Source organism: Ambystoma mexicanum, chromosome 6q (genome assembly GCF_040938575.1).
Source record: "Ambystoma mexicanum isolate Mex_15411 chromosome 6q, UKY_AmexF1_1, whole genome shotgun sequence".
Classification (NCBI taxonomy): domain Eukaryota; kingdom Metazoa; phylum Chordata; class Amphibia; order Caudata; family Ambystomatidae; genus Ambystoma; species Ambystoma mexicanum.
In genome coordinates, this window is record NC_090937.1 from 1,110,979,205 (window position 1) to 1,111,003,443 (window position 24,239).

At 45.1% G+C, this 24,239-nt stretch overlaps 1 protein-coding gene across 6 annotated transcripts in view; it reads left to right on the forward strand.

Moving 5' to 3' along the window:
• The window catches only part of FRYL (FRY like transcription coactivator), a 3,055,992-nt gene that overhangs the window by 360,918 nt on the left and 2,670,835 nt on the right, over positions 1–24,239 (forward strand). For all 6 annotated transcript variants that reach the window (XM_069631694.1, XM_069631695.1, XM_069631691.1 and 3 more), the window contains one exon: positions 13,583–13,662. In XM_069631694.1, coding sequence (XP_069487795.1) covers positions 13,583–13,662 — 80 coding nt within the window. The remainder of the gene's footprint in view (positions 1–13,582; positions 13,663–24,239) is intronic.

Sequence of the window (24,239 nt, forward strand, 5' to 3'; positions counted from 1 at the left end):
ATCTAGGCCCTGTCCCATGTCTTTCCCTTGAAGGCATTTTAGATGGGCTAAATCAAATTCCATGAGGGACACAGGTCCACCACCAAGGCCCCAGAGCAGTGGCACACCATGCTGCCATGATGGAGAACAGAAGGGGCATTCTCAAAACATTCTTATGGAGCATCCAGCAGTCTGTTCTACAGGGCCTTCGGCGGACTGGTCTGGATCCCGCTTATGACCTATTATTCCCCACACACTCTTTCAAAAAGTCAATTTAGGTGCGTACATTTTCTTGCCCCCTGTCTTAGTGCGTCACCCTCCACCCCCCACCCCTCCCAAAGGTCATCTAAGTGCATCACATTTACCATCCCAAAAATCCAAGTACGCACACCTCATTTGCTACTTCTAGTAATCCCTCTAATCGAGGTTTGGGAGTGCTTCGGCAAGCCCCTTTGATATTATATAAAACAGGAGGTACCGGGTCAGGTCTTCTAGGTGTTTGGATGTGACCCCAGTGCATGTTTCATGACCTGACCGAATGTCCTGAAACTTTCTAGTGGTAACATACATGCTAACATCAGATTCTAAGGTGTTGTATACCGGTAACTAGAGCGTACCAGTTGGAGTGGAAGGCTGAAGTGCGATTGTGTGCAAGGATTGGGCTGGGGGTTGAGTTTAGCAGGACGTGCTGCTGTGAAAGCAGCCGGCATCCGCTGCCACAGGTCTTGATATTTCGACGAGCCTGTTGCTTGTGTGAAGAAATATCATGGGATTGTGGATTGTGGAGGGGGGAGGATTCAGGTTGTAGTTGTGAATAGGCAAATTTTGAGGGCCTTTCAGAAAGCGAGGTGATTCAATTTGGTGGATGTGGAGAGGGAGGTAGGAGCTTCGATCGAGAAAGATGATCCTCCCAATCTAGAGGAGTTGCAGTGGGGGATAACGAAAAGAGCAACGCCAGATCGGAGGTTACTGGTGGGTTGATAGCGTGTAACTTTATCCTGGAAGAATTTGGGTCCAAGTTGTGGAGGGCAAAGTGAGTGATGCACATGGCTTTAAAGGTGGACCGTCGACCAATAGGGAGCCAGTGTAGGACTCAGTGTGGTGAGTGGCCAATGAGGAGACTGGCACCAGCGTTTTGGATTATTTGGAGTTTCCAGAGCTTAAAAGCCATGATGCCAAGATAAAGGCAGTTTGCGTTGTATAAGTGGGCGAGGATGGCTGATATTCGGTGTGGGTAGGAGAGGTATGGCAAGATTTGCTTGAGGATGTGTAGGTGGAAGAAGCAGGTTCTGGACATGGAGTTGATGTGTTGGGAGAGGGACAGATTAGAGTCCAGGGTGCATCTGAGGTTTTTCACAGAAGTGGAGTTATAAGGGGTGCCCTACAGAGGGAGGCCAGAGGATTGGTTGGAGAAGGAGAGCGGTTTTGTGCATAGTAGGATTTCTGTTTTGCCAGGGTCGAGGAGAAGGTGGTTGGCCATCATCTAGTGGTGAATATCGGAAGGGTGGAGTAGAGGTTGGTTTGGGGGACACTTGCTGATTTGGGGGTATTGAGTATGATCTGAGTGTCTGCATAGTTGTAACAGATGAGGTTATGAGATCGGACGAGTGCAGGGAGAGGGCTGAGATGGATATTGAAGTGGGGAGATGGGAAAAGCTCCCTCCGGAACCCCTTTCGGAACTGGGTGCGAAATGGATGTGAAAGGGGCGAAGAGCTCGATTTGCAGCTGATTTTCAGATGGAGGAGATCCATGTGAGAGTGGTGTCCTTGATTCCTAAGGAGTGTGGCATGTATAGGAGTACGGAGTGGTCAATGGTATTGAGTACTGCGCACTCTTCCACCTCCACTGTTTTTTTAAAGTTATCCCACAAGGGAAGAATCCGTTCCTCTGAGGAGGCTAAAACCTGATTTGGTTAAGTCAAGAAGGTAGTTGGCTTTGGTGAAGAGGCAGAACTGTTTATATGCTGTGCGGTCCAGGAACTTGACAATGACGCAGGTGTTGGAAATTGACCAGTAGTTCTGGGGGATGAGTGGGTCAAGGGAGGTTTTTTTTTTTTTTTTTATGGACGGATTTCATAGGTTTTGAAGAATTTTGGGACGATTTTCATATTCAGTGACTGGTTAAGCATTGACCATGCAATGCTGCCTTTGAAGTTAGGAGATTTTTGAGGAGTGAGGTCAGGCATGGGTCTCCAGGAGAGACTGAAGTGCAGCTTTGCGTTAGGAGCGTTAGGAGCGTGAGGAGCTCCTGGTGTGAGATGGGGAGAAAGAAGACTGGCATATGGAGGGAGGGGTCTGTTTGTGGTTTTGTGGAGGGTGGAGGAAGGGGCATCATAGCTATTTTAGAAATTATGGTACTGTATCTATTGATAGCGACGTTGTGCGATTGTTTGTACAAGGAGTCGCATAGAGCTTGGGAGTGGGGGGGGGGTTACAGGGTTGAGTAAACTGGCGTCTTCAATTCAGAGATGATTCTATGAAGTTCCTTACTTGGGTTGCTAGAGTTCAGGATTCTGTTTCCATACAATTTATTTTTTGAGGCTTTCCTAATTTCTAGGGTAACCCCTTATCAGTCTTTCAAGAGATTGTTAGTGGGGTTGGTTCTCCAAGTCTGCGCCAGTCAGTGCTTGAGAGTTTTGATGGATTTGAGGTGGGTGGTGTATCATTTTCAGATGGGGCCTGGTCTCTGAGAGGTCCGTTTTATTGGGTTGAGCGGGATGAGGGCACTGGAGAGCAGGTGATCGAAGAGTTTGGTGGAATGAGGGCCTTTATGGAGAGCGTACTGGGAGTGAGTTTAGGAGGGAATTTGCGAGATCCGGATTAATAGTGACTTTTTTCCAGTGGGGAGGGGGCAGTTGGGGCGGGGGGTGGTTGGCAATGTCAGGACAGGGACCTGCATGGTGGTGGAAGAAGAGGTCGGGTGGGGGAAGACTGCGTAGTGATCTGTGCAGATTAGGGCCTTGGGAGGGAGTGTGGATGAGTTTTGTGATGCTGAATACTGCACCCAGGGTGTGGCCTGCGGTATGGGTGAGGAGGGATGTGTTAGAACGCAGACAATCCTAAACGCCAGAGACGCACCCCGTAACCCCCGCCCCACGCACTCCCCTTGCAGTCAAGTTTCCTGGGGTTGCTGCTGCAAGGAAAAAGAGGTCTATGGGAGGAACATTCATCAGAACATTACCACAGGTAAGTAATTACTTAGTCTACAAATTGAGTTCTGTAAACTTTAACCATTCAACCTTGGGTATATAAAGTGTGCTGTCAACCTGAATGTATTTGGGGTATAGCTGCAGGCTAACTTCTGGAACCCCAAATTTGTACAACACCCTTGAGCCATTTATTATTATTATTATAGATCTCCATTTTTGGCCCCACTGTACCATCTCCCATTCTGGATCAGTGGATTAGCTCGCGTCTCGAAGTGCAATAATATCACATGCCTTAACATCCTCCCAAGCTTTGCTATATTATGGTGTAACATGGTAAATACTCGTCTCAAGTTATTGAAATAGAGTAAGAGTTCATGGCAACACAGCCTGACCCAAGGCTGCAAGGGCCCAGGTTTTAGCCATCATTTGATCATCGCTGCATGTATGTAAATGATGTGAAATAGGTGAGCTGGCATAGAATAGCCTCAACTATAATTGAGGGAAGCCCAAATAACCACTACAGAGATGGTAGAATCTCTACCTTACTTATGGAATTGGATAGAGTATATATATTTCTGAGGCTTGTGGAATCTGCTTAGAACACATGCTGTGCATAGGCCGACATCTAGTGGAAGCTGCGGAGTATTACAGTTTGTTTTTCGAAACTCGAAAATGGGCGTCGACACAGGCGTGCCAGTAATACTATCCCTAGTGTGACGTCCACTGTACCCAAGATCCCTCACGCGTCTAGGATCCTCAGATTGTTTTTTTCCGCCATACTGGTCGGAAGCATCTTGCGGAGTCCCCTGGCCTTAGCCATACTTTTGCTAATTATTGAAGTTAAAAATTATTTATTGACATCCTTCCCCACCCCAACGTCGACCCTCGACACTCGACGACGGCTGGAGAAGACATTGACCGTCGGCTGCTGCACAACGGATCTGGGCCTCGGAAGGCCGCTGGCCTCGGCCCGGGCCTAGTAGGCCGCTGGCCTCGGCCCTGCAAGTAGGGAGAGTGGGGGGTGGTACATACTCTTCACTCTTGGTATATAGGTTATATATTTCCTACACTTACCAGCCCGCTGCCTCAAGGTGCGTATGGAGGGTACCCCTTTCCAATTCTGCCCCAAGTGCAACCGCAAATACCCTTGGGTCGACAGGCACGCCACGTGCAATCTCTGCTTGCCGAGGGACCACCCCGAAGCGAACTGCAGAGCGTGTAGTAGGTGTAAGCCTAAGACACTTAAGGACCGTTCGACAAAGCGTTGGGCCCACCACGCCAGGCAGGCGGCCTTGGCAGCGGAGGGCACCTTCAGCGATGGCAGCGACGCCGTACTTTCGGACGGCGAGGGCATTACGGCGTCGAAAGACTGCCGAGCGCAGGTCCCCGACCTCGGAAGGTTGTCTGGCGCTACACACCCTACACACACAAAGCACACTAAGTCCAACCGAACCTCGACGACGTCGACTTCTCGGAAAGAGGCACAGATAGAACGGTCCGACTCGGTGTCCTCTGGGCGCTCTCGATCGAGATCGCCTCATGACGCAAGGCAATCACCCACTCTTGCCAAGAGTGCCTCGCTCCCTAGATTAACGGAAGTTCGATCGTCGGAAGACGAAGACGACTTCCACCCCCAGGCCGCGCTCCAGGAGACAGAGGCCGCAGTTAACACCAGCGAGGCCCCACGCTCGAAACACACAGATACCTCTCCCGACCCTCGACGCCAGGCGTCGAAAGTCTCTGGGGCCTCCAAGGGGCAGGGAAAACATTTTTCCACGCACGGGGAGGGGGGGGAAACAGCGGAAAGCACAGCCTTCCACTCCTAAGCAGACAGACAAACACAAATCTACTGGGACATCAACATCCAGCAAGGGTACCCTTGTTAAGTCCTCTAAGTTGCCTACTAAAGTCATACCCTGTTCCAAAGAATGGTCCAGTGAAGACATAGACAGGGTCATGTCAAGGATGTCTTCCTTAGCTGATTTTTATGACAAAAACCCAGAACATTTCCTCTCGTATGACCCTCAAGGGGCCACACCCTCAGGCTCCTCTGATCCTATCCCCCTAAGTAAAAAGGCCCGGTTCGAAAGACCTGAACCCTTAGAGGTGCAGCATTATTCTACTCCATACTCTACTCCACACCCCAGATACCAAAGACAGCCTTTCCCTGAAAGGGACCAGGAGTTTGAAATTATGGAGGAACAAACCGGGACTGAATACTATGCGGATGATGAGGACCTGGAGGAGGTAGAAGATGAGCAGGAAATTTACAGAGTAGATTCCACGGTAGAGAGCGAAGCCCCAGTTACCGACTCGCCAGTTGATAACCAGCCCCTCCTTAATGAAGTTCTCGCTCGCGCAGCAGAACATTTTCACATCGACACCCACGGTGTACAGGAGGAAAGGGACTTCGCAGAAGAGTTGGTGGGAGAGAGGAGGCCGGTCGCTCAGACCATCCCTATCCTTAAATCCATCCAACGTAGAATAGACCCATCCCTGGTGAATCCTAACCTCACCAGAGCCGTCAACCCCAGAGTTGAAAAACTTTTTCGGGCAGCCCAGTCTGACCCTCTTTATATAAGAGGACATCTTAAACCAGACTCCCTAGTGGTTACCAACACTCGGAAGAGGGCTGGGACACCCTTATCGTCGTCAGAAGCTCCTCCGGACAAGGAGAGCAAAAAACTGTACGGGTTTGGCAGGAAGGTAGCCTCAACGTCCGCCTACCAAGCAAGGATTGCAAACTCCACCACCCTGTTGGCAAGTTACAACTGCCATCAATGGGAAGAGGTCGCGACGCTCATAGCCTCTGCTCCTGAACCGTTAAAGGGCCACTTGGCTCGGATCTCGGCAGAAGGGAGAGCTGTGTCTGGTTGCATATTAAAAGCAACTTTCGACGCCGCGGACAACGCAGGAAGATTGATAGCAGAAGGTACTGTTATCAAGAGACATGCGTGGTTACGGCAGTCGGGGTTCAAAACAGAAACCCAGGCTTCATTAATAGACAAGCCGGTGGAACCCGATCTATTGTTTGGGAAAGCGGTCGAAGACGCACTTAAAAATGCCAAGGACGAATACGAGACTCTCAAATCCCTTGGCCAGCTTACCAACAAACCCCCTAACCAGAGGGGTAACAGTAATTTTCGTCGCCCACGCGGCCAAAATTCACAAAGAGGCAACTATGCCCAAGGACAGGGTACACAATGGAACAACAACCAGCAGTCTACCCAAAGTTACGGCACGGGTAACGAGAGGTCGTGGAAGAGGCAGAGGCAGCCCCAACAAGGGAGGTGGCACGCCTCCACCAAAGCAGTGACGCTCAGTTCAGGGTCCCTTGCCACGCAACCCCAGTAGGGGGACGCATTTCCAACTTCACCCAGGCTTGGGAAGGGATCACCTCAGACAGATGGGTGCTGTCAACAGTGTCCACAGGATATTGTATAGAATTACTGCAGCGTCCCCGGAACCACCCTCCACGACAAAGAATACACTCCTTAGAACATCAGAAGATCCTTCTCGAGGAGATCGCCATTCTGCTAGAAAAGGACGCGATAGAACTCGTCCCAGGACACCAGGTAAACAAGGGTATCTATTCAACTTACTTCCTTGTGCCAAAGAAAGATTTGACAATGCGCCCAGTATTGGACTTGCGGCCTGCCAACAAGTATGTCAAGCCCCAAAAATTCCGTATGACCACGCTACAAGAGGTAATCCCCCTCCTAAAAAAGGGGGATTACATGGCAACCTTGGATATGAAAGATGCTTATTTTCATATTCCCAGCGCACAGAAAGTACTTATGCTTCAAGCTGGACAGTCGCCACTACCAATTCAAGGTAGTGCCCTTCGGGATAGCTTCAGCACCAAGGGTATTCACCAAGGTACTGGCGGTGGCGGCTGCACACCTACGCAGGGAGGCAATCCCAGTGTACCCTTATCTGGACGACTGGCTCATAACGGGGGAAACCCTAGGAATTTGCAGGACAAATATTCAAGGACTATCGACCTACTCCACGAATTAGGCTTCTCAATCAACGAGAAGAAGTCAAGCCTGGTGCCAAGCACCTCAAAACAATTCCTAGGAGCAATCCTGGATACCCAGGAGGGGTTGACCTTTCCTTCAGAAGAAAGAATTCGGAATATACTACTGAAAATTCTGCATTATCAGTCCGGTCAACAAATAACGGTACGCAAAGCAATGCGTTTACTGGGCATGATGGCGTCATGCATTTACCTGGTCCCCCACGCGCGCCTGCGCATGCGCCCCGTGCAGGAATGGTTGGCGAAACAGTGGTCTAAGGCAAGTGGTCAGTGGGACGATCTAGTGGTCGTTTCGCCAACACTGGTACAAAGCCTCCACTGGTGGACAAGAGAGAATCTCGCAAAGGGGAAACCCTTTTACGATCCCGAAGTACAGGCAGTAGTCACTACAGATGCATGTCTGACGGGGTGGGGAGCTCACCATCTCCACTACACAACTCAGGGTCTCTGGTCTCAATCAGTGGCCAAGAACCACATCAACCTGCTAGAGCTTCTGGCAGTATTCAGAGCGCTTCAGGCATTCGAGCCCCATCTACTAAACCTGTCAGTGCAAATCCGGACGGACAGCACTACAGCCATGTTCTACCTGAACAAGCAAGGAGGGACTCGCTCGCCAAATCTGTCCAAGCTTGCCCAGAAAATCTGGATATGGGCACTCAGACGGAACATCTTCCTGTCATCGCAACATGTTCCAGGGGAGCTCAATTCCCTAGCGGATGCTCTGAGCAGAGACTCCCTCCCAGAGGAACACGAATGGGTTCTTCACAGAGAGGTCGTAGAAGATCTCTTCTCTCAGTGGGGTTTCCCCACTATAGACTTATTCTCCACAAGCGAAAACAGACAATGCCCAGGATTTGCATCCAGGTTTCCCCAACTTGACTCCCAGGGGAACGCCCTGTGGATGAACTGGTCTGGGATGTTTGCGTACGCTTTTCCACCAACTCCTCTCATCAGGAAAGTGGTGAACACGATGAACAAGGAATCGATTACGCTCGTCCTAGTTGCTCCCATGTGGGCAAGACAACCGTGGTTCCCACACCTACGCAGGATGGCGGTGTGTGAGCCCATCAAACTTCCAGCCTGGTACAACCTACTGTCCCAGCACCAAGGTCAAACAGTGCACCAGCAACCCAACTCAATGAACCTGGCAGCATGGCTCCTGAGGTCATAGAGTTTGGACATCTCAATTTGCCACAGAGGTGTATGGACATCCTAAAGGAATCTAGGAAACCAAACACAAGGCACTGTTACTTTGACAAGTGGAAGCGGTTCGTTATCTGGTGCCAGAGTAGACAAATCAACCCGGTTGCACTCCTTCCACTATTGTTACATACATGCTCCACCTGCTAGATGCAGGATTGGTTTTTAACTCACTGAAAGTACACCTGGCAGCCCTCTCGGCTTACACCACTTCCCATAGCAAGGTGTCGTGGTGGAAAGTACCAGTAGTTAAAGCCTTCATGGAAGGAGTAAAGAGACTTCACCCTCCTATTTCTAACCCACCACCAGGGTGGGACCTTAATGTGGTGCTAGCCAAGCTCATGGGCCCCCCTTTCGAACCCATGCATAAAAGCAGTCTCAAACACCTGACTTATAAAACGGCCTTCTTAGTAGCTATTACTTCTATAAGAAGGGTCAGTGAAATTCAGGCTCTGTCAGTGCAGGATCCCTTCTTTACTATCCATAAAGACAAACTGGTTTTACGCGCACACCCTAGGTTCTCATCTAAATTTATATCAAAATTCCATGTAAACCAGTCCATCAAGCTTCCGACTTTATTCCAGAACCCGCAAAGCTTGGCTGAGGTGAAACTACACACCCTAGATGTGCGTAGGGCGGTCCTCTACTATGTAAATAAAACAAGTCCGCTAAGGAAAACAGATCAACTGTTTGTCTCCGTAGCTACAGGCAGAGAGTAGGATCAGATTTCTAAAGGCGCCATCTCGAAGTGGATTATTAACTGTATCCAGCTGTGTTACTCACTCTCTGAAAAGACTCTGCCTTTTACGCCAAGGGCCCACTCTACTAGAGGCATTGGGGCTACTCTGGCTTTCATTGCAAATGTTCCCCTTGACACCATTTGCAAAGCAGCGACTTGGAGCTCTATTCACACTTTTACTCAGCATTACTGCATTGACACCCATTCCAAGGCAGATACACAAGTGGGACAAGCGGTTCTAAGACACTTATTTGCTCATGACCCTTCTCACATCCCAACTCCTTCTTCTGGTACTGCTCGCTAATCTATGCACAGCATGTGATCTAAACAGATTCCACAAGCCTCAGAAGAGATACATTACTCACCGTAATCGTATTTCTGATGCTTGTATCTGCTTAGATTCACATGCGACCCACCCTTCCTCTCCTCCGAGAGAAGGCGCATGGTTGCTTGTAGTCTTACCTTTCTGTCTATCTGCTTGGATTATCTGTACTCACGCTACTCCTCATGCTACCTCATGTCAGAAAAAATACAATCTGAGGATCCTAGACGCGTGAGGGATCTTGGGTACAGTGGACTTCACACTAGGGATAGTATTACTGGCACGCCCTGTGTCGACGCCCATTTTCGAATTTCGAAAAACAAACTGTAATACTCCGCAGCTTCCACTAGATGTCGGCCTATGCACAGCATGTGAATCTAAGCAGATACAAGCATCAGAAATACGATTACGGTGAGTAATGTATCATAAATGTGTGTATGTGTGTATATATATATATATATATATATATATATATATATATATATATATATATATATATATATATATATATATATATATATATGCTTTTAGAGAAACAGATCATCCACAATCGCTTAATCAATTATTACAAAAAGTTACACATTTTATTCATAGACATTTGTTTTTTAAAACAATGTTAGAATTAACAATTTCTAGATAATACATATAGTCTCGACACATCATAAACTTTTAAATAAAGTACTAGTGACTCACAACAACATGTATCCTTAAGTGGCAAAAATACACAACAAATCTAATACAACAAAAAACACAAACTTCAGGGTAAAAGCTCAATAAACTGTTCCACTGAAATCTGATCTCCTATGATCCAAATATCCAATATAAACAATTACTAGATTTCACACTCAACAGGTTTCGGTTCACTGTTTGCATCTAGAACCTTCAGGAGGATAGGAAAAGGTCACAATGACTTTCAAAGTAGATTGTAGATTATCTATTCTGTAGGACCAAGTTGGGTATATTTAAGAAATGAATGACTGTTAATGAAAGATGAACAGGTTTCAGCTCAAAATGCTTAATAACCTTGCAGCAAAATAGTCTGCACCAGGCTGGGGTAAGGAAAATAAAGGCTTTACCTTTCCTGCGATTGGTTGTAATCTACACGGGTAACCTCGAATCATCAATATTCTTAATCTAAGGGATACATATAAATTGTATCAGACTACCTCATTCAAATGCTCTCCACATTATCATTTACAATTGTTGATCGAGTTATGCTTACCTAGTCTCAATTTATGCAATTGGAACTAGTTCTGGTGTAACATCTTCTATCAATAGTTCTGTGTTCTGATCCAGTACTGCCCCTTGGAACACTCTGGTGTCTATCAAAATGGAGAAAACTTACTCCATTGGTATGGTGAAATCTATTCCACAGGCGGGGTGCTCTCTAGTCATGGTGTAAGCCCTCATACACTATATTTATAAAGCTTAAGATTCCCTTGATGTAGAAATTTCATGAACGAATTTGCCTCTCCTTAAAGTCACTGGTTAGAGTCCTTTTAGTAAAGGCTGATCCTGCCTGTACCGTTATATATAAGGAGTAACAGACAGCGGTCCCTTGTTGCTAGTAGTTGTTGATTGCATTAGCCAAACGAAGCTAACAATGCATCTAGTCTACAGTCCTCAAACATAAAGCAGTTATTCACACTGTACTCCGGTGTATGCAGGCTACTGCTAATTCAATCATGAAGAAATTTGACTACGTTCAAATGCCTCCCGAACACTTTTAGTTGGTACTCACATTAATTAAAAAGAGCCAAACGCCCCTCTTACCTCCTGCCTGTAGATGAGTTTCAAATGCGGACTTCTAATTACGTCTGCACCATCTACCACAGACATTCTCTCGTTGGGTATCCCCTATTTTTGAGTTTCTTCTTGAGATGCTTTGCTTCATCCTCATAAGCTGTTGGACTTGTGCTGTTCCATTCCAGTCTCAAAAACTGCCAGTTTCTTCATGATTGAATTTGCAACAGCCTGCATACATCTGTTTCTCTAAAAGTTTCTACCTTTTTTCTATATATACTCTGTAGAAAATCCTCTGCAATGCCTACAGGAAACTAATATCCAAAACTAATCCCAGCTTTTCAACACCTAAACTCCAATTCCGCAGTGCACTTAACGTTTCGAATATTCAATAGCCTTAAGGGCAATCCCACATAGAAACGACCAAGTTTGAAATGGACTCCTTTGCCACGGAACAGTTGATCGTACGTCAAAGGATTTAACCATGTTAATAATAAAGGCCTTTTCAGTGAAAAAAAAAATAACTACCATCAAACTGCTCTAAAACCCAGACCCCCTGTCTTTATTCAGTGTCCTCACAAATGACTGACTAGCACCATCTCGTGTCTCAGCAAATACATTTTTTGTTGGTCAACCTCTCAATAGAATAATAATGGATAGTATCTAAGGGCAGTGCGCTGGGACCTTTTTGAAGAAACTCCATCTGGTGAAGAGGGACCCCAGTTAATTCACACGGTTGCGAGTACAGGTTTGCCCCCGGTTAGCTCTAGAGAACCAGCAGCTACAATCATGGTGGTAGGATGATGTTAGGCTCTCTGGACCTTTGTACCCACCAAGGATCGAATTGGGGAGACAAAAGGTGATTGTGAAAATTGGTAGAGCAAGTTCCTTAAGGAATACCCATTTAGAGATTCCATGTGGTGCGACGCCCAGTTGTCTTAGAATACTGAATGCCAAGGCCACACTCCATGCCTTGAGGGCTACTGGAAGTGAAAATGAACCTTTGGTTGTAATGTTTCTGGATTTTTGTGCAATTATTACCTTTTGAGGCACATCAGCCCACAGGCCATTGCCTCTCCCTTGTTACCAACACCAGAGGTCACACCCATATATAGTGTTACAGGATTGAAAACGGAAGCATTGGAATCCAATTGGTTGAACCCGAATTTGGCTTCTTTCTTTCTGGGTCCTTGCATTTAGACATAGAATGTTTGGCCTTCGGTTTCCCTGATGCCAGAAGCCCTGAAACCCCTACTTTACATTTTTAAGGTTTCGAACAGAGAACCAGCATAACATTCCTCCCCATCCAGCCCGCAATGCCATAGCTTGTGTCCGTTTTAATACAAGCATATTTTGTAGGGATCAAAATAAATGTGTGAGCAGAAGCTAAAAGCAGCTCTTTGGTGTCTGACATTACCCATTCAGAATCGGTAACCTCTGGGAAACGAGAAGCTATCACATAGCATGCTGCAATTTTAACTTCCACATTGGATGCAGACTATAGCTTTGTGTTAATTGTGTATGACTCATTGTGTCTTCAACTGTCATCTTGAAATATCTGAATGCTTATACACATTCTCACGTGGAGATTTTAGCACAAAATGTGCCCTGCAGAGACAAAAGTAGCTTCTGAGACTTGTTGGTATCAAGCAAACCAACCTCGTCTAGGCTTCCAGTTGTAGCCAAATAATTATGAACCTGTGGAATTGGTGGTACCATATCAAGTTGCAGGTATAAAGTCACTTGGCCCTTCAGTTCCCCACATGCACATGATATCCTACTTGCTATGTGTCAATCATCACTAGACAATGGCTAGTGGTGAGACCAAATTTTGGGAACTGCCTGGCATTATTTTCTAGTAGGCTCAGAAACAACACTGCTCTCTATCGTAAATGTTGGGGTTGGCAAAATGAGACTCCAAATCAGCCACTGCCAACATGACAAACAGTGGGCACAAGTTCTTGTTCTCCCTACCCAATGCTTTCCACAATGAATCGGCACTGATATGCACTTTTGAACCCAAACAAGTCTTATTAGGTTAGGGCAGGTGCAGAAACCATGCCACCTGTTGATGGACATTGGGAACAACAAATCTGGTTGCCAAGACAGTTACTCCTCAATGCAGCTTACACATTGCGATAAGTATGTTGTGCGTACAAGCTATGGTCCCTCCTTCCTGCTGCTGTTCGACCATTTTACATTTGATAGTGTTTTTTTATCTTCAAAAACTGATCACTAAAGTACTGCATTTGAATTTGATATCGGATTGCTCAAGTGAATTTGTGTTTTTGTGCATTAAATTAACTGTGATTAGCTTGCACTTATGAATTGCTAGTTAGCTTTTCCCCTGGGCAGAGGCAGAACTTTGTGTTAAAATGTTTCATCCATAAAACGTTGTTGCTTTGTTTCAGATTCCTGTTCATCCAGTGCCAGATCCGATTGTACACGAAGTTCTGAACTTGGCTTTTAAGCACTTTAAGCACAAAGAAGGGTAAGTAACATCCCCCTTTCATTGTTTAGCTGTTGATTAATCGTCATTTTGAAGGTGCCACCTGCTAAAAAGGCAACTAATGGCAATGTTTTTTGCCATTTGATTAGGTGCACTCTACTTTTTTCCTAAACATATTTGCACCGTTACAGTAGAGCTATTTCCTTCGCTCGTTTCCCATAAAGTCTGCCCTTGCAGAGACTGCAATTGTTGCATACATAGTCTGAACAATAGTTTTCATTAAAAATCTAGTCATTGGTTCCATTGCATACAACAGCCCGCCACTTCAGCTAATGGGCCCAAACCAAGTGATGGCCTTCAACAAGGTCAGAACGTGGTTACCATCCTGCATGAGTTTCCACATAAGCCATTACTGCCACTCGCACCCCTGGGGGTGGGGGGGAGAATCCAATGCTTGAGTTTGCCTGTCATGGACATAGGAAATGTAGCTTGCAGAGCAGCCCCTTTTCTATTTCTATGGTGGTCAGCAGTGGCAAGGATGGGGCGAACAAAGGGGGTGGTACCAGATAAAAGCAATTTGTTTATTTTTAGGCAGCATAGAGTGCACAGAATGATGCGGAGCATCCATTGACTCGCTTGGCATGCAGGTCCACACTGTAGGATTCAGTTTGTGCTTGGATCAACCTGATTGGCTGGTCACCAAGCTTCTTGATGCTCGTGGATGGAAACTCCATCCCTTTAAAGTTGGATTTCATTCGAATTTTTGTTCACAGATGACCCTAGCTAGAGGGTCTTGGAGTGCCTTACAAGGTGCATCCGTTAAAAGGGTGGGAGGTGAAACAGAAGTTACAAAATGTTTTCAGGAATAGTCTAAGCTTTCCATCATCCAAGCTGGCAATTTCATAAAGCATCTTGTAATGTTTTAACAAATCACTCCCCTGATCGAGCTTTGCCGATAGGTCTATGTAAAACACCATCAAGCGGATCGATGAATGATTCATATATCAATCAACAGCACTGCATTTGGGAGTCTGTGGGGGGCAGTAGTCCCAGATGTAAATATACCGAAGTGTCCTGGCACACACTTTTCAGAAAGTGTATGAAAAGCCTTTTGAACAGCAAGTCATGATGGCCAATCTATTTAGAGAAGGTCCTGGCTTAATTGTGAAAAGCAATAATGGCAAATTTCTAATTCCTGTAAGTGGAAATGGCAATCCATAGCATTACATTGAGAAAGGCCCTAGGCCTGACATTGATACAAATGATCTCTAAAAAAATAAACCTCCAATTTGGGTACTGAACATTATTAACATGTAAAATGCTGTCAAGATCCCTGAATAGGTGCATCCCTCATAGTACATGTCAGAGAAAAACTGGACCCCAGTAACTATAGACTGATTTATTTAATGGACAAGATTATTATTTCTGGAAAGTTACTGATTTTTATAATTAATCATTGGCTGGAAAGACATATTCTCTCTGATGTGCAGGTGGGATTACACCAAGGTATAGGCACAATAGAACAGGCGTCTTGTTTTTGGCTTTTATTTTACTTTGGCATTTGCTGCTAACGGTTTCTGCCTGAATGCCAGTAATACAGAGATCGTACTCATTGGGACCCCTGCTCCCGCTTTCCCCACTCTCTCACTGTCCTGCCTCCCTTGGTCCTGCACCCTCGCCTGCTAATGAGGCAAGAAATCTTGGGGTCACCTTCGACTCCACTCTCTCCTTGTCTTGTCACATCTTGGACATTTACAAAGAATCCAATTAACCAACTGCACCTCCTCAGAGGTAGTCTACCTTTTTCTCACTTTCCCCCAGAACTTCAACACCTCAAGAGCCCTGGTTCTCTCTAGGCTGAATTATTGCAACAGCCTCTTTCTCAATCTTCCTACTTCTACTCTCCTTCCTCTACAACTCATCCAGAACATAACCGGGAGACTTATCCTTCGCCTCAAGCCCGGGGACTGAATCCCTCCGGCACTGAATCCCTTCACTGGCTCCCTGGATACATTTCGAAATCCTCTGCATAATCCACAAGGCTTTCTGGGGTAGGGGCCCGCACTATCTACATGGCTCACTTTCTAAATACTCTCCCTCTAGAGCCCTTCTCTCGTCCTCCAACTCTCTGCAGGTGAGCCGCTTCGCTTACACAGATTTGGGGGTAGATCTTTATCCTCTGCAGGTGCCTCCCTCTGGAACAGCCTCCCTGCCTCTATCTTGTCTTGAGCCGGAGCATCTTAAGTTCTGGAAACTCCTCAAGACCTTCCTTTTCTCTTCCTCTCTCACATGCTAATGCCCCCCCCCCCCATTTCAGAATTACTGCACTTTCAACTTAAGCTCCATGTGCATGGGCAACCTCTCCGCACTTGACCCAGGGCCCTGCTGAACTGAACTCGCTCCCCTCCCCCGCACCTCTGTATGCATTACCTAAATGTTCTAGGACCAGTTCATTGTCTGTCCTGTATCCCCCCTCATCCCTGCACTGTTTCTAGTCTCCCCCTTTCCGAGCTTGGTCGCAACTGTAACACTTCATGCACTTAAACTAGGAGAAATGTCGCCAGGCCTAGTATTCTAGTTTACTTTCTCTGTTTTGATCATTTGGAATCTTCAAGGCCTAAGAATGATTACTGTAGTCCCTTACCGCTTTGAAGCGCTTCACCTGTGTATAAGCACTGTATAAATAAACAATACATACATTTAAAAGCATCTCTAGAAGAACAAAGGCAGAAATTGATCACTTGGAATGGCTCCAGGTATAGTGAAGGTTTGAACCCGCCAATTTCCCAACCCTTCTCAGTTAATATAAAGTATGGAAAAGGTTCACAGTAACACCCTCTGTTATAACACCCTCTGTTATAACACCCTCTGTTATAACACCCTCTGTTATAACACCCTCTGTTATAACACCCTCTGTTATAACACCCTCTGTTATAATTTCTATATCAATGATATTCCTTTCACTCTTAGTGTAAAGAGTGACTGTAAAGTCTTATTACAGACAGTTCCCGTGTGTTAATCTATGCGTATGAAACAGTAATTTGATCTCTGCCCCAGAAGATTATAGCAGGTGAAAATAATTAATCATAAGGACAGTTAAAAGCAAGACAGTGAGAATGTAGCAAAGCATTAGCTTGTTTTTACTGTGGCAATAGTCTTTAGAATGTTTTCACATTTGTTTATTTGGGTTTAACAGTAAATTCAAATGGAAGTGTGGTATTATTGCTAATGGAGTTCTATTAAAACACACTAACACTGTTACATATTTTCATGTTGTGCACAATAGCCAAGCTATTCCACCAGCAATAGAAGTGTGTGGCCTCAGTGATAAAGAGGCCGTAAGCATTTACATGATCTGACCTAAGTAGAGAATACATTTTAAGAATCCCTCAAAGATTACCTTAAATATCGCCAAACCAGAATCTGAGATGGTGGGGTCGGGAGACTTTGTGTCGGCTGAATAGAATTGCATCAAGGTCTACTTTTCTCAGTCAGGATCAGGTGCAACTCTAAGGCACTCATCACAATACCATCATTAATATTTTACAGACAGATGCAGTACTTTATGGGTTTATGGTCTTCAACGAAAACATTTAATCAAATAGGAAATCCATCAAAGGAAATGCATTGAATTGCTATCTTTTACATGTAAAAGTACATATCCATCGAAACTTGTCCATCGAATATAGGAATGGACAACTTTCGATGGATATGTACTGTTAAATGTAAAATAGCATTTCCATGCATTTATTTTACATGTTAAAACGTTACATGGAGCGGTCCAGTGCTGAAAACGTCAAAGCATTTCAGCACTGCCCAGCTTCATATAACGTTTTAGTGTCAATTGTTTAATGGGGGGGGGGGGTTCCCCCCGAAATCCCCCAAGGGTACCCCCAACCCAACCTAACCCTATTTCTAACCCTTGCCCTAACCTTAACCCTGAGCCTAAAATCCATCGAAATCCATCAAATTTTATTCAAATAAAATGCATTTCGATGGAAAGTATTTTCAATGAATAGAATTTGATGGAAATTAATTCGATGAATTCATTTTTGATGGAAAGTCCAGATACCACTTTAAGTTGCTTGATGATTTTCTATTCATAAAACACTGAATGATAATGGATTAAAACAATTTTCGGATTTCGAGGTGAATATGCAGTAACGGAGGCAGGCTGAACACTGCTTACTGGACATGGATAATTTGAGAATATCAAGAACTGCACACTGTCTTGAAAGCACTCGAATGAGAAGACCGATTTACCCTTGGAGTTGAACATTTATTTTGATTGAGTTTTGCTATTTTTCTCCCCATTTCACTTTGTTGCATTGTAGACGCACATTGAAATTGCAATCGCAAAACTGCACATGCACCTAGAGATCTGAAATTGGTTTAGTGATTTGATTTCTTTTCCCCTTATTATTAAAATCTGCATAAGAATCGATTGTTGAGAATATCAAAACAGTGGTAAGAACCTTAAAGGACCCATGGTAACTTCTTGAGCACATAATTCCAATACAGTATCCTACTTCTAGGTTACTGATGTTAGCACAGAGATGCATGTCATTTCTAAATTGGTGGTTTGTTAACTAAATGACTATGGTAGGAGCCGTAAATTGTTATAGCTGTCATGTTGTGGCTTTCCAAGTCTGTTTAGCTTTTGCAGTAAGCTGTTGTATACCGATATGCTGAATTATTTCATTCTTTAGAACGTAATTACATTAAGATTTTATCAACTGAAGGCAATCCTACAATTGTATTACTCATTGGTGCAGCCCATTCTTAGAGTTTACTTTTATAATTATGTGGGCGATTGTTATAGTAATATCCAACTCTTTTTGTAATATTTATGTGCATATAGTGGGAATTTGTATTTATTTTATTTTCCCAGCAACTTTTTATTAAGGTTTTAAACATCAACCATCTCAGTCATGGCAACGTATTTGTCTTGGAAGCAAAACACATAGCAACACAGTTTCGAATCCTGGTCTCCTGCTGAGAAACTTATCCCTGTCATTAAGCGTGTTATTAAAGAATAGAGGAGTTGGGTTCTAGTTTTGAACGCTACTTTGCTAAGCTCTATTTATTAGTCTTGTAGTCCTGATTCTTATGTGCAAGTTCACAAGTTGGTCGAAGTGAACCCACACCTCTAGGTAGGTATAGAGACAGTCCTGGTTACCTCGCAATGCATTAGTTTGAAATGTATATGAATTGATTCCCACACTAAATGCGTTTTTTTACAGTGAGATTTGTGTTACAGCGTAGACTCAGTTTTGTGGTGGTCAGCCGACACGTGTTTCGACCATGAGGGGGTCTTTATCAAGGCTGATATCACAATTGCACATATTCAGCAGTTGGTTGGTATTGGTGACATATGTGAGGTAAGGTGAGTAGGTGAGTCCTATGTGACGCATACATATTTTCTATGACAGCATAGGTTGTATCACATTTGTAGTTAATTGTATGTACATTTGTTACATTGATTATGGGCAGCGCCAGATCCGTGAGCGGTAGTGGAAGGGATAAAAAGGGGAAAGAAGAAGAACCGTAACTGGTTAGCTAATACAAAACTAGTTTTAGTTAATATATTTCTATGTATGTGGCTCTTACCAAGGTTTGGGTTTTACGATGAGGGGGTGTTGCCCCACGTCGAGCCCCCTTGGGAATTTTCTTGTTGGGTCCCAGTCTTGGGTCTTTGGATTCGCCTAAGGCTGGGAGTGAAATGGTTGGATTCAGTGCGGTAGAAGGAAAAACATTACATGTCTTATTAAGTGCTCATGGCATCTCCCTTGTGCTAATGTGCTGTATGGTAGTATCCCGGGTCCAGGATGGCACGAGTGGTGTTCGTGTCTAATCCTGTGTTGGCCTGTGTACGTTGTACCTTGGCAATCTGTCTAGGCTTTTATTCCTAAAGTGAGTGGTGGTTCCTCACATGGCGTTGGAATCCTTGGCGAGTGCCTGGAGGTCTATGTGAAAGGTTGCCCGATAACTAGAACTTGATTAATAAAATCCAATTAGTTCATGGTCCCCAAGTCATTGCATGTTTCCGTCGCATATCCTCTTCTGTATTACCTCATAATGCTTCAAGAATGGATTCCATTCCATTTCCTGATGCTTTGGAGCGTCGAGTATTATTGCTGAGAGGTTTTGCATGTCGAAGATTTTTTCTTTTATTTTGCTTTTCCAACTCCTTGTTGAGTTGGAGGATGGGGGGGGTCCCTTCCAGTGTATATTCAAGCAAACTCTCGCTGAAGGAGCAGGTTGGGCTCCAAATGTGGAAGGGTTTTGACAATGTCCCTGTTCTCTTCATTGGGATACCATCTCCCTCCTTTCCTCTCTCTGGCTTCCACCTCTGGGTCCTCTTCCTGTGAGGCTAAGAACCTTGGTGCCATCTTCGACTCCACACTCTCCTTCTTGCCTCACATCTCTAAGAAATCAAACTATCAGCTGCACCTCTTCAGAGGTATTCTTCCTTTTCTCACTTTCCCCAGAGGCTCACTGTTTCCAGGGCTCTGGTCCTATCTCGGCGGAACTATTGCAACAACATCTTTCTAAATCTTCCCTCTGCGACCTTTACAACTTATCCAGAACAGGACTGCAAGACTTGTCCTTGGCCTCCAGCCCAGGGATCGTATCTCTCCAGTTCTGAAATCTCTTCACTGGCTCCCCGTGGCTGCATGGATGAAGTTCAAGACCCTCTGCATCATCCACAACGCTTTCTAGTTCCTGTGACCGCTCTACCTCCAACTTTCACTTCCAAAACATCTTCATTCTCAAGCTCTGCTCTCATCCACCTGCAACTCTCTGAGGATCAGACGCTTCTCCTAGCAGAGTGTTAGGGGCAGATCTATCTCCTCGGCTGGGGCCTCCCTCTGGAACAGCCTACCTGCCTCTATCAAACTTGAATAGAACCACCTCTGGTTCCGGAAGCAATTTAAGACCTTTTTGTCTTCCGCTTTCTCTTTTCCTCTCATCTGCTGATGCAACCGACTGCTCCGCTCACTGGTCACCTGGTCACCCTCTGAACTCTGGCCCAGGCTCCTGCATGTCCAGTTGTCCTCACACTGCCTCCGGGCTCCCCAGCACTTAAGGGTCTGTTTCTGCAACCCTACAGTCCCTTCTCTCTGCACTTATGAGCCACTCGCTGGCTGCACTTGTGAGTTAACAGCTCTTCCCACTCCCCCTCACCCATGGCACTTCTCCCCTTCTCCGCATTTACGCGATCTGATTGCCGCAAGGCCTAGTAAGATTGTTATTTTGTTGTCCCTTTGTTTCCCCCTCCTTGTCTTGTCGTTCCTAGAAACACTTGTATACAGGCACGTAATAAATGCCACATCATATCGTATCATTTTAGCACCCCAAAAAGTGGTCAAGATGTTAAATTCTCTTGCAAGATCATCAAGGCCTTTTATCCTGGGAAGTATTTCCTTCCAGTAAGATTGGGCCATATACCAATCCCGCCATACCCTCTGCAACAGTGGACTTGCATTTGAAAAGGTTTTGGCAAGTTTATGTTGAAGTTGCCATCATTGCAACAATTTATAGTTGTGCATTCTCAAATCCCTTTTCCACTATGCTTTAATTGTTTTGGTATAAGAGGTTTCCCTTGGCTTCAGGGCTTTGCATATTTTTCTTATATTAAACACTTAGTGCTTGTCTGTTTAGTACTTGTTCAAACCCCAGAAGTTACCGACATAAGCTCTCCAGCGATTTGCTGTTTGTGATTGACAACTGCCATATACCTAGTGAGTCTTGCTGCATACCTTTGCTTATAAATTTGCATTTCTTCTATAGCTGGCCCACTTGTACTAAACCTGCCTCATACAACGCTGACATTTCATTGGTTCCTGAAGTAGATCCCTGACTGGTAGAGCTGAAATACAGCTGGGGGGGTCGCCCATGTTGTTATCCCCTCAGTTCCACTTTTTAGATTAGGATACTTTGTACTCTTCTGGGAAAGTTGCTGCTAGGAACCCATATCCATTCCCAAACGGTGAGTGAACAGTTATTCCTCAGATGGTGCACCATAACCCTCAGTTGCGCCGCTCTCTAGTGGGTGCACAATGGCAGTATTAGAAGAGGCTTTGTTATTATTCCACAGAAATTCTGTCGGGGTTATCAAAACCTTTTTGAGGAAGAAGGGCAGGGTCTGGATAGGCAGCGCCTGGAAAAGAGTAGCCTGGGCAGAACAGTTATCTGTGTAGTGTTTAACCTGCGCACCCATGACTGTAACAACCTTGACCAGCTCTTGAGGCTTTTATCGTCTAATTATTTTCTTTTTTCTGCTTTCGGCCTATGGGCCACCCTTCATTTTTGCTTTGACTGCTGACCTGACATTTTGGAGGAAAGTAAATCCTTCTGCTTTACTTTCCTTATTTTGTGCTTTTTTTATGGGCAGACTGATCATTCCATAAAACGATCCGTGATGAGTATGTGGCTCTTTATGGATTTTTTGTCTTTTAAAAACTGCACACATCACCCTAAAGTAAAGTGCTGTTAAGATATTTTGTATCCTTTCAATTTTTTAAAACAATCTTTTTGTAACATTTTGATTATAAATACAATGTCTCCAGGATTGGGTGGTGGCTGCAGATATCTTCCTCCATGGTCTTGAACTTTTACTTGTGCACTTTTGCAATTACCGCAAATGGCTATTAAGAGTGGCTAGCAATCTAAGATGGCCGTGCCACGAGATTTTGGCCTGTCCGTTGGCCATATTGTTCTTTGACCTTCTCCTGCCGTCTCAGGGCAGGAATTACCTTATATGGCACACCCTTTCCTGGATAAAGCAATAGTCTTGCGGACTTGGGTTGGTCTGTGTGTGGGGCAGGGACTGTCTGGCACCAGTCCCCATCTTGGTGATTGAATGCCTGTTGCTGGGCAGGTTGTGTGGCCAGTGGCTATGCATGCTTGGATGGCCAGTTACAATGGTGCAGATAATTTTCATTGGTATACCACGGCGAGCTTCCATTCCAAGTTTTGGATAAAAGGAAGAGTCCTTCAGCCATTCTACAGATTAGCGTTGAAACCAAGACACCTATGAAGAAGTCCAGCCCACTGACGACCCCACGACATCTTGCATCTGAACACACCAACTTCAGTGAAGTCCTGATCATTTGCCTGATCTCAGGAAGTCCTTCTGTTCGTCGACCATTGGACTGTTGGGAAGAATCAGTCTCAACCCATTCGAGGACATGTGCCTTCTGAGACTTCAGAAGTGTCCTTGGATCAACCAGGGCACTGGCCAGCTTTCCTGGGCTACCTCGCTGCAGCATCACCATTAGCTTGTACTGCAAGATGTCTGCTCCTGTATATTCTTACATCAAACTGCAGAGCATGCTCAATTGTTCTTTCATTGACGATTGCCTGTTGCCACCTGACCTCGATGACTCCCATTGCAATGTTTTCTCTGCTGCTTGGAGGTGTCCTGAGGTTGCTTGTTCCACGGAAGCCTTTACCTTTTCTTTGCAAGGGTGTTCAGCTGGGAGGTGCCTGGAACTAAGATTCAAGCAGTGTGACCGACCAAAACTAAATGCCATGCCCGAAAGTGACATCCACCCCTGCGACCCCTGGACCTCTTAAACTGGACCAAGCACAGTAGATTGTGCCCACAAAAGAAACCGGAACCTCAAAAGTGGTGACTGTAGAAATCTGAGTTCAGTTGGGGGCGGGAGGAGAATGTCTGTGTGTAAGTTACTATAACTTTCTCTCCCCACTGCCCACCGAGTACTCCATAGTTACATGGGTGTAACGTCCTTTCCCTGATCTTTCCTGACTTAGGTTGGTGGTAACTTGGTCAAGGATCCTTTTCTACGTATACCTACGTTTCACTGAATACAATTTTACCGAAGTAGGTTTCACCGAATTTATTTAACCAAAAATGGTAGATAAAGTGGTAAATGTATAGTGCATAATAGGTGGGGTAAGGGTATAAGTTAGGGAAGGGAGGGGGTGATGCGGGAATATGGGGGATCTCCCCCCACATTATAAAAAAAAGTAGAAAAGGTAAAAAGTAAATTTCCTTTTTCGGCAAAATAGATTAGTCGGATCTCCATTAGGTAACATATTTTCGAATTATTTGCATACATCCACTTTTCTAGGTCTATCCTAGAGTAGTGGGATTGAGAGTTTAACTTGCCTGAACCTTCCTTAACTTTTTAGTCACAACCGCTGCCATTGTCCAATCACATAGTAAACCTACCTGAAAATTATAACTTTGGAACTGGTGACTTTATTTTTTATTTTATTTGTTTATTTATATAGCGCTTAAACACAGGTGAAGTGCTTCAAAGCGCTTCAAGTCGGTAAGGTAACAAGGGAATACAGTAATCATTCTTAGGGCTTGAAGATTCTGAATAATCTAACCAGAAACTATCATACCTTGCCTGATGACATTTCTCCTAGTGCATGAAGTGGTACAGTTGAGACCAAGCTCGGGAGGGACCCGGGGAGGGGGGTAGGGGACACGCAGACGAACTGGTACTAGTACATTTAGGTAATGCTTGAGTACAGACGGAGTTGCAGAGACGGGAAGAGGGCCCCCCCCCCCCCCTCTTTACTTAACCCAGCAGGGCCCTGGGTTAAGTAAAGAGAGGTTGCCCCGCTCAAGGAGCGTAAGC